Below are 14,249 nucleotides of genomic sequence, written 5' to 3'. Positions count from 1 at the left end.
GGTCGCAAGTTGCAGTGGGGGAGGTTTAGGTTGGATATTAGGAAAAACTTTTTCACTAGGAGGGTGGTGAAACACTGGAATGCATTACCTAGGGAGATGGTGGAATCTCCTTCCTTAGAAGTTTTTAAGGTCAAGCTTGATAAAGACCTGGCTGGGATGATTTAATTGGGGATTGGTCCAGCTTTGAGCAGCGGGTTGGACTAGATGACCTCCTGAGGTCCCTTCCAACCCTGAGATTCTAGGATTCTATGATACATAGGAATCAATACTAAATAACAAAAAAGAAAACTAATATTTTAATAGTGCTTTTCATCCCAAAAGTTACCCCGACACTTTACAATATAAGACCCAGCTCTTGCAACTGGACCCACTTCGGCAGACACCTGTGCTCATGTGGATTCACTTGCAGGACCTTTCATCCATGACTGGAATGCAATCACTTCCAGGGTGAAACAGCAGCTGTTTAAAAACATGTCAACATGGACAGGTAGTGAAAAAAGGGACCTTATGTAACTGAAACTGCATGGAGCACTTAGGTAGCCAATGGCAAAAGTAAATGTATAGCAAAAGCTAAAACAGCAGCTTTATAAAGCTGGCCAGCAGGCTTCAGGATGCCAGCTCCAATGCCATCACTGAAAAGGAACAGGAACAGGAACAGGGGATTAAAAACTGGCCAGTTTATTAGTATGCCGATTTTAAAGCTGACATGTAAAGAAAAAACAATGGGCTTGTGTTTCTTTGTTTTTTAAGGATGGATAAAGAAGGCCTAAGAGGTTTTAGGCAAACAAAGCATTTTTTGTACCTTTTAAAAAAAAAAAAAAACATTAGAACTTCAGGACTTGTTCTCCCTAGAAGACCTGGTAACCAAAGGCCTAGTGAAACTGACACCAGAAGAGACACTGAAAGCTAATCAAATAATTAAGGAAGTTAATTTTGGTCCAACATCTTTTTTAAAAATGCCCCTCCCCCTCACATGCACAGAACCAAAGCCACCCCAGTTTAAATCTACTGACTTTAATGGAGTTACACTAGGGAAGAATTTGACCCATTATGCTTAAAACCATTCCTCACACCTCTGAATTCCATGGACTGTGGAGCACTCTGGCAGCGTCTAGATATTTCAGAGAGAGAGTATTTCTGGAAAGCAGTACATTCTGCATTGGCCTGTTACTGCCAAAAGGTTCAATATTAAAGAAAAAATTAACATTGAGCGATTAGTGGTCAAAAATACTCCCACAAAAATTGCCACGATCTAATAATCTAGAGCACACTGCCCATGAAATAAAATGGTATGCAGCTTTTATACTGGAATGATATAGCTATTAGAAAACAGCACTGGAATTCACTATCAATAGGTTTCTGAGATCTAAAGCTCTTCTAGAGACAGACCATCAACTTGTGACTCAAGTAATCAACCAATGCAAAGTCCCTTCACGTCTGTGTGTGGGGAATAATTATCATAATAGACATTAGTAATTAATTTCCGGCGTGATGTCAGCTGGTGTAGCAATGCCAAGCAAGCGTCCTTGTCAAGCATACCCCAGCCGTCTGGACTACTTCAGTCACATTGCCCTGATTAGGATGCGCGCTGATGCACTCTTAATACAATCTGCCATCAAATGCCAAATACTTCAGAACTAAATTAGGAAATATGTCCGACTCCACAGAATGATGCTAAGGACTCTAAGTGGATTTCTCTATTCCTTTATGAGGCACAAAGGCGATAGCCGATGTAATGGTCTTGAATGAGGCAATTCTATCTTCTAACCTCCCACCTCTGTGGGGAAAAATATTGGATTAGGATGGCAAAGGAATTAATAAAGACAGTATAGCCTCATAGCATCTCTCACCCCTAGAGGTATTTATGGCTCTTTCAGTGTTTTATGTATGAAAAGGGAATTTTAAGGGGAGATTAGATGCAGATTTACATCAACAGTGGAACTAGACAGAAAGAAAGCTGTCCCATTCTATTTGGTTGTCAAATGGGGAAAAAAGTGATAGAACTGCACTTGTGCACCACTTGCCACAGTTCCCACCCCAGCAACAACCCCTTTGCTCCATGCTCCACCTTACCTTCCCCCAGGAGTTGCTGTTCTCTTTTTCCCTTTTCCTACTAACTCACTACAAAGCTGAGTAGGAGCAATGGGATAAAATTAATCTGTGGACAATTTAGACAGGAAAAAGAACCAGGAAAGATTTCTTAACAATGAGATCTATTAACTGAGGAACAACATCCCAAGGGAAGTGACAGAAACCCCATTGCCTAAGTCATTTAAAACGGTACTGGGAAAAGCCCTAGACACTTAGGCTATATAAGAAATAATCTGTACACTGCCAGTGAGATGGAATTAATACCTCATAGGTCTTTTCAATCTAACTTCTGTGATATTTAACCATAATGAACACACACAGTAGCTGGATGTTTCCAGTAAAGACATCAGCATTAACTTAATTTAAAACATTTAATTGCTCTTCGTGCAGTTTCAGAATTAACACTCCACTGAAATGAATGAGGCAATTCACACTATTCAGAGCTACTGTTTCAGTCTGTCTGTAGACTCTGGAAGACCGTCCTGTTCTGATTCACATTTGGAAAAAAAAATTAACACCAGAAGAACTAGGAGCTTTTTTCCAAGTGAAAGTTTAAATTTTACTGTAAAATATTTGACATATTATGCCCACACTGCAACACAAAGTTTCTGTGGTGCGTATGTCCAGTGGACTAATCTAGACACTAGGTCAAGAAAAAAAAATCAATATTTTATGATGTAGCTAATGATATATGTCAATCTCACTGAAAAATTAAAAGCGTTCCCTGTTAAATCTCAATAGTTCTAAAAGCTGTAGAACTTGACCGAGCCATCAGCTTTTTAAGCATAGATGCAGTACAGTTGAAAAAACGGAAACTGCAGCTTATCAACTCTGCCATTGCCAAAAGATGCTTATGAAGGTAGCAGAATGCATTATAGAGGGCTTCAGACACACGAAGATTATTTATCCATCCCCTAAAGCAACATCTCACCATTCTTATAGGCTTGGAAGTAACTTCGCTCAAATACGGACATGAAAAACAATAGGGTTCTCCAAGGATTGCACAAGCAGGGTTTGACTCATTACTTAGGATGCCTCAGGTAGGTTTATTTTTGAAAAGAAAATAATTCCACCTGGAGGACTGAAGCAGTAGAAGATACAGATCTCTCTCTTGCAGCTGGGGAGTAGCAAATTTAATACTTACAGAAGCTAGCATGAGCCTTTTGACTAAGGGCATGTCTACACATACAGCGCTGCAGCTGCACCAATGTTCTATGCCTATAGGAGAGAGCTCTCCCGTTGGCATAATGAAACCACCTCCGCAAGCAGCGGTAGCTATGTTAGCAGGAGAAGCTCTCCCGCCAACATAGTGCTGTCCAAACTGGTGCTTATGTCGGTGTAACTTACATCGCTCAAGAGGGTGGTTTATTCACACCCTGAGCGACATAAATTATGCCAACATAAGCTGTAGTGTAGACAGTGCTTAAATTACCAAAGTCACTGAAACAAATACTGAAAGTTCATGTAAGCCTCAGAGCAGTGTGTTAAGAAACTGACCTCCCACTCCATCCACACAAAGCAAAAAAAGAAAGAAAGAATTCCTTTGGCCTTTGTTAACTATACAAAGAGACCTGGGTTTTCCCATTTGAAGTTCTGACCCTAAGAACCACTCAATGCCAACTGGTAAAGGTTCAATGTTGCGTAGCAGCAACTCCTACGAAGCCTGATAAACTCACTACACCTAACACACTGCTGTCATAGTATTTATCTATAAAGACTGTCATGTGAGATCTTAAATGAAAGCCAGGATCATGCTGGTCATTAATGTAATTGTGAAATGTACGTATTGATTATATTTAAAAGTTCTATCTATATACTGAAAATGTGTCCTTATAGTTTCTTTCAAGATATGATTTCCCACCAGAGGTGGGGAACTGATTTTGCCAGACAAAGGGATGTATGTTTATATGTCTGCCAAGGCTCATATGTAGATAAAGCACTGTAAGCCAAACACAATGAAACCTATATTTGCATTTCAGGTCAACACAAGGATATGACAACTTGGAGCCAGCATACCGGAGAACAAACAACAGGGGGCCATCCTGACTCTGGGGTCAAAACTATGAGTTTGGGGAAATATAAGGAGAAGCAAAAGCCATTTTGGTATCCATTTACTTAGGAAACCCTCTGTACGGTGGAGAATATTCCTGAAAACTTGGATCCTGGTATTGACTGAAAACCAGTAGCTCTCAAAGACTGAATTCTTAGGAGAAAATCTACTTTATAAAATAGGAAAGGTTTTTAATGTGTGTACCACACGCAAAGCGGAGATTCTCAGAGACAATCTGGGTACACTGAAAAAACGTTGGGGAAACTGGCAGTTTATTGCATCATTGCCACCATTTGGAATTACAAACTGTGACTAACCGGTGTATATATTTTACCTGCTTTAACCTCTCAATAACTCATTTCCTTTTCTTAGCTAATAAACCTTTAGTTAGTTTTTGACAGAACTGGCTACTAGTGTTGTCTTTGGCATAAGATCTAGCATGCAACTTGACGTGGATGAGTGACTGGTCTCTTGGGACTGGGAGTAACCTGATGTAGTGTGATTTTTGGTTTAAGTTACCTTTTATCATGAAGTCAGTTTGTTTGGGTGGCAAAATAGAATAGAGAGTCTAAGGTGGACTGTCTGTGAGTCCATGGTAAAACTGGTATAGTGATCCAGGAGTTCACATTTGTCACTAGATTAGTGAACTCTAATTATAGAACATACCACCAGTCTGGGGTGTCTGCCCTGTTTTCTGACCATGTACCCTGAGGCAGGCACTCTTAGTCATGAGCCACTCCACACAGCATGACAATACTGGTTCTGCTGCCACTCATTATTCTGTCTCAGTGTCTCTTAAATCTTAATCTTTGTTAATAAAAAGCATTTATTTTCACTGCAAGTAGATTACAGTGCTGCTATAAGGGACCTGATCGAAGTTGTGCCAGTCAAGCTGTGAATACACTGTCTTGTTGGGAGCAGCTTACCTGGTAATTACTATGAATGTCCAGTGATGGGCTGGAGACTGCAGGGAGTGCTCTGAGGACACGGGGGTTAGTGGGTACCTAGCAACAGCCTGTACCATGAGGGTCAGGTCTGCGGAAACCTGCAAGTCAGTGCTTGTGGCGCCAGAGACCACTGGTTTCAGCAAGGTGAACCACACCAGACTGTTTCACGCTAAGGTGAGGTACACAACCCTGAGTACCCCTGGGAAGCGACAAAGAAATTTACTGTTACATGACTCAAAAGGCTTGCTACTTAAATACCTTGTTGGTCTCATTCAACAGCCAGCCAAAGCCCTTTACTCCAAAGGCTGCCTCACTGGCAGATACATCTAGACATGTGACAGGCTGGCCATATACAGAATGGAGAACTTTGCCCGGCTCTTCTGCTTTCAGGAGGTAGACCATATCTTCAGCAGCTGCTATAGTCACTGGACTCCCAACAACATCTGGAACCAGGTGGAGAAAGTTGACCTACAACAGCACAGACATTTCTTAGTTTTTTTACACTTCAGTTGAAAATTCCCTTACATTGTTATCAGAAATACATGGCATGGCCATACGCTAAACAGGGCTCTTTAATAAACAAATTAACACACAGCTCCATAGGTGGCTAGTATCTAAAACCACCTTCTTGGAACCAAGTTTGTTTGTTTTGTTTTTTTTTTAAACTAGTGTTTGATTTTTGGTCTATTTGAATTTTAGAAGTTTGACTCCTACAACAGAATACTACTACATAGAACACCCTTCATCTAAGGCTTTCAGGATGTGCACATTTATTAAAGAATTATTCATTAAGTCTCGTAACAGGCCTAGGAAATAGGTACACATGTGACACAAAAGCCCACTGGTGCCAACAGACAATGGGTTCACAGGTTTCTTCTAGACAGTAGGTAAAACATGTATCTGTCAAAATGTAAATTAACCACTGTAAGCCACTACAATGGAAGCCCCATTTACATGTGAAGTCAACAGGGGGATAGGAAATCAACTGGGAGACAAGAATGAAGACTGAACCACAAGGGGTTGCCCTGTCTCTGGGGTCAGACAAAGAACTTTGGGGAACATAAGAAGGAAAAAAGATACTTTTTTTCCCCTGCACCTGGGGAATTAAATGGACAGCACTTTTACATTCATGAAAACAGGCTCTTAACCAAGGTCAGCTGAAATGTTGCAAAGGACATTCAGAGTGAGAGAAGTTTCTTGAGACAGATGATTAGCCTGCTATAGTTAAGTTTAGTCTCTAAGATCAGTGTTATAATTTTGTTTTGTGAGTTACCTTTCCGCTTCCATTATCCTTACTCACTATCTCTTAAATCTTAACCTTTGATAATAAACTTACGATTGGTTTCACTATAAATCTATCTCAGTACTGTGACATTATACAGGAGCTGATTCTGAGTTGAACCAAACAGGCTGGTAAGCACACTGTTCCTCTGGGGACAGCTGACCTGGTATTTCTGTCAGTGTTCAGTGGATAAGGGGCTGGATACTACAGGGGAATGCTTCAAAGGGCCTCGGGAACTGTGTTGCACCAATTATTAATCTGCAAGGCAAAGTCAGAGCTGGCAGAGCCCAGAGGAGATTGTTTGGGTGGCTAACAGACTGGAGGTGTCAAGGAGTTACCCAGTTAAGTACAAGCGAGTCTCTTTCCAGCTGGATGCAAGGAGGTGACTCTCAGTCCTGGGCACCTCAAGAACTATTACCACATATTAATAGAGTCATTTCACAGATGGGAAAACTGAAGCACCACGACGTTACATCAGGTGATCTGCACAAGGTCACAGTAAGTTAATGGAAGAGCCAGGAATGGAGCCCAGGAGTCCTGATTTTCAGTTCCCTGCTAGAACCATTAAGACCACAGAAATGTTGCTAGGGTAAAGTAATGTGCTGGTGAAACTGATGAGGGGTTCTCACCCTGGGGGTCACACTCGGAGGGGTGGGGGGGTAGATATCATGGTCACTCTGCTTTTCTTATACTGCTAAATGAGAGAGGGGTTGCTGGGATTACCAGTATGGAAAGGGTCAAGAATCCCCGAATAGATAATGGCATGCCATGGTTTCTAATCCAACATTAGAGACAACTGACAATGTCTTCAGTGTTTCTTTCAAATATCAGAAATTGGTATTACATACAGAGGAAGGGGAAAGAATACCGAAGATGGATATCTTTCTGTATAGCCACAGAAAGAAACATGATGGAGCACTTTATAACTACATGACAGGGTGACCCAATTCCAATGGAGTTCTTTCTTTGTTTTAATATTTTACTAGAAAACGTGTCAAAATTGTTGGCTTCTTTGTTTTGTTTTTAAGTATTCTAAGGATGTTTCCATTAAGAGGATGGGGAAGTAGTATTAGGGTTTGTTTAATCAGAACTCTACAGCCATTCGCTGTGCAGCCAGTTTTCTTGTGCTGATCAGAAATCAGAAGAGTTATACTTTAATACGCTCATTTCCTCCCTCACACCATTTAACAGACTTGGCCCATAATAAACTTTGGATTTTTAAAAAAAGATAAAATAGCCTCAGAACTCCATAGACAGAAGGTGTAATCTAAAGAAGCTGTGCAACCGGTTACAGCTTCACAAGTGACAGCATTAGCTAGCTTGTGATATCCTGCCTCAGAACTAATCAGCTAGTGTTGATCTGAAATTCTATGTGAGAAAACCTTGATCTACAAATGAGCCAACTTAGTTTAATGTTGACAAAAAATAATTAAAAAACAACAAAACCTCCCACGCCATATGGGCTCAGCTTCATTTTCACTTGTGGTTTAGGCCAGGATTTCATCCTGGCTCTTCAGGGATGAAAGACATGCATTAACTCACTGCAATACCAGCTAGCTGCTAATGCTCTCACATAGTTCATGCAACATCCTTTTAAGGTCATTGTAAGATCCCTCTTGGCCAGAAAGAATTAGGAGATCTGGAACACCTGGAACCAAACTAACCAGCCGGAAAATACTCACCAATTTCTGGATTTCAAACTGTGCAGTAGTTTTCCAGTATCCCCTGTCATCAGGGCTTTCCACCTTGACCTGGAAGCCAGATGCAGTTGCTATGGCTGCACTCTCCAAGCCAAGGGCCAAAGCCTGTATCCTTTGATTGTGCTGGTAATGATGGATAGGTTCACGCCCTATCATGAGACTCCAAACATTAACAGTCCCTGCATATAAAAGGCAAAACAAATGATTCTGTGTTACCCTATTTAATAATCAAAAGTAGCTTGAGGATGGCAGTTTCTGTGTATTAGTGAAATGGGTTGATACAAAGGAGGCAGGTTCTGGAGCACCTTCAAGACTCAATCCCTACGGCCATTAGAGCTCCAGCACACTACGAAGTAGTGCAAAGTGGGCTCTAGTGTGGGTAATAACTGTTCTTTCCCTGAGCAAGCCTTACACTGTGACTTTCAGAGAACATTGGTCTGTGCCTTAACCCTGCTCCTCTCAAGGCACCAGGGATGGAACAGACCATTTGCCAGAACACAAGGAGTTCCAAAGAAGAGCTGCGAATATAAGACTTATCTACTGTACACTTACCCTCACTTAATGGCAAGGAACTATCAAGGAGAAGCCGGGTTAAATGCTTCAAATGACCTCCCCCTCACATTCTCTCACTCAAAGTGTCTTTGAATAGTTTTGGATTGTGCACAAGGGGACAGGATGGGAGATTTCAGTGCCCTTCTAAAAGTGGAATCGAGGGTCTTATCCTAGCAGGGCAGTTACATATAGCTTGCAACCAAACACTTAAATCCCAAATCTTGATGCTTCGAGAATGGGGGAAATGTGGAGAAGACTGTTGTTTTTTGAAAGCTAACGAGCACAGGATCCCAGGCTTGGGAAATGGAATGCTGCTCCTTTCAGTGGTACAGACCAGTAGGTAACAGGTTGGCAATTGCACTGGCTTGCGGTATAAATCAAAAGAATTCCACTTAAAAAGTAAAGTACATAAAGTCAAGAGCTTTAATTTCAATTTACAAGAGTAAACTGGAGTTGTTAGTGTACTACAGATCAGCAGGGCTGAACACACAAAGTGAGTTAGAGCTCACTTCCAAGCTACCCCTGCATTGAAACGGAGCAGCAATTCTTCAGTCTTACAGACAGGATCAGAGCTGGAGAAGCCTTCCCTCTACTTGAGCATGGCCATTAATGATGAAATGATTAATGGTGGCTACTACTTCAAAAGGAGACATAAAAGCTCTGACAAGCAGCTGTGGACAGGCACCCATGCCAGTTTGCAAACGCCTTTCCTGCGTCCCAAAGGAGGTAAAGCGAGAGTGTGGTAATGAAACTGCTCATAGTGGAAATGGTATCTAAATGAGTTTAAATTGATTTATGTTCGCTTTTGTAAAGATTATTTGGTATCTTGAAAGTGCTACCACTATAAAATAATGCAGACAATCCTTAAGGCCTCTGTCTAATGGCACTCCCGGAGAATATTTATATTCCTCGTCATGGGAATGAGAACCATAATGGAGACCATTTTTGTTTTATTAGGGATGCATATTTAAATTAATCTGCTATTTGCCTAAATAGTTAGCCGCCTCTGTTTGTGTGCACAAAGCCAAAACTGCAATTAGGCTTCCATTAAAAAAATAAGTCCCAACTAAAACTGTCCCGGTGGAGTCGTAAGGGCTCGGAGCAGAACTTTCCAAAATTACTTCTTAGCCGAATGGTAATTATGTTAATTGCTTGAAAGGTAAATAACTGCTGAACTGGTTTTGAAAAATAGAACATTAGCACATGCCACACCCATGCTTAAAACAAGTTAACAGGTTTAAATGGATGGTGTAGACTATTGTTTACTTTGGGGACTGTAGCTTGTGCATCACAGAGACTTAAGGCTTTTGTGATTTTTTTTACCTCACTTTATAGTGGACAGCAGGTCCACATCTCCAAACTGGCACAACAGGGCTCAAGTCTGATCTCAGGCACTTTAGATCAGCTACTGAGTATGCCAATATTGTGAGTAGTTGAGTTTTCAAGAAAGGAAGAGGTACATATTTCTGAGTACCCGAACTGGACCTTTAATTAGATCTAATCTGTTTCGTTTGTAAACTTATCTGGGCAGGGTCCTGTGTTCATATTTTTCTGCTGAACACCTACTCCACTTTTGGCACTCTACAAACAAGAGCACTGAAATACTGCTCAGAGAAGAGTATAAAAATAGAAACAGAAAGTGAATTGCTTCTCTCTTCACAAAAGAAATACGTTTTGCCTTACACTTTGGGGTTTCTGCAAGACAGCATGAAATAAGCCCATCACACAGAAGCCTGTTCTAGCCCATGAATAAAATGGAGAACTCTGGGATTCAGTGTTTTGGTCTCACAGTTTGAGAAGCAAAAACCATTTCATTAGAAAGTTTATGGCACATGGTATCCATTAAAACCAGAAAAGGAGCTCTGATTATGAGCTGCAATTAAACATACATAGTATAAAAACAATCTCATGTAACCAATCTTCAATGTACATAGCATTTTACCAAATATTTAAAAGACAAAGTCCCTGCCCCAAGACACTTACATTCCAAGTCAGAAAAATAAAATGCACAGAATACCAGTTCCAGCACAAGGGGGTGTGCAGACATCATTGGGAAGATCAGAGAATGAAGGTTTTATGAAGATATGGGATTCCATGTTTGTTTTAAACTGCCAAGCCAAGAACAGAAGATGACGGAGGCAGCAGTTTGGAGGGCGAATGCAGAACAATATAGGGAGCAAGAGCTGACTGGTATTTTCTTTCATTATGAGTGAAGTGAATATCATGTGCACACAACAGCTTGTGATGTCTGAGAAACGAGTATAGGGCTTGCTTGGTTCCAGGGAACAGTTAGAAAACGCCTCCCTCAGGGGCACCAACAGGTATGGATTATATAAGCGGTGTTGCTATGAAGCAAAGAAATGTGAGCGCAGGTCCTTCCACTCCAAAGCACCAGAGAATTAATTAATTAATGGGCAAGTCAGCCTTTGCTTTATTCACTCACATTGTATTTGATGGGACAAAATAGGGAGAAGCCATTTTTATAGCTGAAATTATCTGTGTTGAGATAACACACATTGTAAAGAAATATTTTAAATATATATATGTATTAAAAGCATAGGATTTGTCAGGGTGGATGAGATCATTGATCTACCCAGTCTGTCTTCCTGCCTCCAACAGTGGCCAATATTTCATTCCCACACAAAAAGCTTTGCTAAGGTGAAGTTAAGGTTGCAAGCACACAGCAGTGTTTGAGGACATATTAACTTCCAAGAACATTATAGTTTAAAAAATAAAAATCCATCAAATGTTAGAAACACACAAAATTGTGAGTAAGAATGGCACTTCCACAACAAGCCAGAGTCACACCACAATCTTAACTCTGCTCCATTGGAGCTGTGACAGTGCAGTATTCTCAGACTGACTGAGTAACTACTGCGCATTTACTTTCCTTTCTGGCTTAAGGAGACAGATGTTCAGTTGGATTGTCTAAGTGCGAGGAGTCAGTTACAAGCAAGATGGTGCAGCTATTGATTTGTGATATTACAATCACTGCATTTGCACTTCCTGATGATCACTTAGTATTAACATCCACTTGCTGCATTATGCCTCGGACTGTAAGTGGTTTGGGGCACAGACTGTCTTTTACTCTGTACAGGGCCTCACACAATGCAGCCCTGATTCAGACTGAGGCCTTTACATGCTTATTTAGAACCAGACAACTACACAGGTTTTTCCCGGAGTAAGAATTTGAGTGAGATGCTCCCCATTAGCAATGGAAGCTTCCCACGCAACTAGTTTTATATTTAGTTTCAAATATATTTGTCTCTGGTGCCAAGTACGATGCTTTACCACCATACTAACCTGAACTGTTTTCATATCAATGTTCTAATTTCACGACATGGTAGGTCTGCATAAGCAGACATGCAAAATGATTATCTACATTTTTAAGTGTTACATTGCAACTGTCTACCAGTGCGGGCTTGTCTATGCCAGCAGAGCCCCCTAGTGGAGATGCAGCATAAGCTGACAGAAGTTCTGCCGACATAGTTACACCACCTCCCCAAATGACATTAGTTAAGCTTACAAAAGTGCTCTGCTGTTGGCACAGTTTTATCTTCACAAGGGGCTTTGCTGGCATAGCTATGTTGGCTAGAGAGAGTGATTTTTTCCACAGTCATAGCTGATATAGCTATGCCAGCAAAACTTTGTAGTATAAACTAAGCCTGTACCAGTGTGTGTCGCATCTCCTTGTTAGTAACTAATCAAAAAAGGGTATAACTGCCTACTACTGCTACCAGCTAATCGTTAACACATTAGTTTAAGTGGAAATGGACTGTGATTTAAATCTGATGGTACCAGGTTGAAATACTGCTGATGACCCATGCTGGGGATTCACTTCATCAGCTCTTCCTCATTAAGACAATACTGCTAGTGGTTGCTGGTAACCTTGTAGACCGAGATGTAGGCCAGTCTAAATGTACATTATCTTCAAGGATCAAAGCAAGAAAATCATCCATATGATTCCACGTTAGAACAGGGAACCTGGACATTGTGGTGGTGGGGATCTTATTCCCTCACTTCAGCTTCAAAGCAACGCTGCCGGAGCCAATGTGATTTACAGGGAGGTGGGTTTTTTCTTTGTTGAGGTTTTTTGTTTTTCTTTTTTTGGGGGAGGGGGGTGGAGCGGAGGGAGAGGTTGTGAATGCAATTGTTCCTGTTAATTTTCATCTATTCTGTTTAGGAGCGCAACTCCCACTTTTCCTATCCTGATCCAAGTTAATTTAATGTAAACTTCTCATTTTTAAATACTGTATTTTATTTTCGATAGGGGAAAACAAGAAAAAAATCAACTGAAAACTCACATTATTATCTGGCATACTAGCTATATTATCTACAAGTATGATATTGCCTGAAATTATACTAATGAAATAAACTATTTAAAAAAAACCCATGTTTCATTAATGGAACTGGCCTGAAGTCTCAAACTTGTTATCTTGAATCCTAGACTTTTGCCAAAAAAAACCCCACATGTAGTCTGAAGTGATAAACAGCAAGATCAGATACCATTCAGACGACTAGGGCGAGAAATTAACATTGAATATAATTGGAAAGTTGAGCTTCACATCATGGCTCAGTGAAGCAGGCATAGAACTAGAAGTAAGAAAACTTGGATTCTGTTCCCAGCTCCGTGACTCGCTGGAGTTAATAAACTGATCCTTATCTCCTTTTTCCCATTTGTAAAGTGGTTATAATAATACTTGCCCCTTTACTTGGCAACTGCAAAACAGAAGTGACCCTTGGCCAACTAGTTTCAGAAGTTCAGCAGAGAAAACTTGAAATTTCAGTTAATTCCAAATCATCAAAACGTGTGTCTGATTTTTAAAGTGTAAAATCAAAGTTCAATTTACGTACCTTTTACCAATGAAGAGGTACAGTAAATTCACAGCAACATTGACCCAGGCACCCTTCTTCCTTAAAGCGTCTGCAAGCTACACTGTTTGGTGTTGTAACTATTTTGTGGCATGTTTTGGAACTTAGAAGTGTGCTACAAATAAACCTGTTCACCAGAACTCTCCATGTCTGATATTATAAATCCAGGGTGCTAGGTAGGTAGATGAGGGAATGGCTCTGAGAGCCTCTCACTCACCATCTTGCCTACTTAGATATCAGGTTTTCCATTCAAAAGCAGTGCTGCCTCAATTCCTAATAACAGAGCATGCATATAAGCAAGTGCATTCTGATCACTGCAGAAATCACTTTCGTTTGTTCTATACCAACCTATGACAAGTAATATTAGCTACTGTTGACTAGGTTTCAAAATATTAACAGAAGTGGGGACAACATTATTTCCCTTCTATACCCACAGACAAACATGACAGCTTAAGTCTTAAAGGTGGTACAAAAAGGATGTTCTCATTTTACACCACAGAAAGTTTCCAAGTCAAACTATGAGAATCTGGGGGAGGGGGGACAGTTAAAGTAGACTTCAGTTCCCCAAAAGCTGTGGCTTACGGCCAAAGTCAGGCAAGCATGGAGCAGATGGAGTCCTGGCAAGGCCGCTACTGTCCCTGCATTAGCAGCATCTGCTCATTACCCAGAACCCTCGCCTGCTTTATCTAATGCTCCAGGAAAAGCATTTTGATTTGATTCATTTCAGTACGGTAACGTGCAACACAATTAGTGGT

The 14,249-nt window shown here is 40.8% G+C and overlaps 1 protein-coding gene across 4 annotated transcripts in view; it reads right to left on the bottom strand.

The window, feature by feature from the left end:
- The window catches only part of FBXW8 (F-box and WD repeat domain containing 8), a 62,890-nt gene that overhangs the window by 18,799 nt on the left and 29,842 nt on the right, over positions 1–14,249 (bottom strand). For all 4 annotated transcript variants that reach the window (XM_073313063.2, XM_073313059.2, XM_073313060.2 and 1 more), the window contains exons 6-7: positions 8,053–8,249; positions 5,347–5,556 (exon numbers count right to left, since the gene is read on the bottom strand). In XM_073313063.2, the coding sequence (XP_073169164.2) occupies positions 5,347–5,556; positions 8,053–8,249 (407 nt within the window). The remainder of the gene's footprint in view (positions 1–5,346; positions 5,557–8,052; positions 8,250–14,249) is intronic.

Source organism: Lepidochelys kempii, chromosome 15 (assembly GCF_965140285.1).
Source record: "Lepidochelys kempii isolate rLepKem1 chromosome 15, rLepKem1.hap1, whole genome shotgun sequence".
Lineage (NCBI taxonomy): Eukaryota > Metazoa > Chordata > Testudines > Cheloniidae > Lepidochelys > Lepidochelys kempii.
The sequence above is the reverse complement of the archived record's forward strand: the minus strand, read 5'-3'. Positions and strand labels throughout refer to the sequence as shown.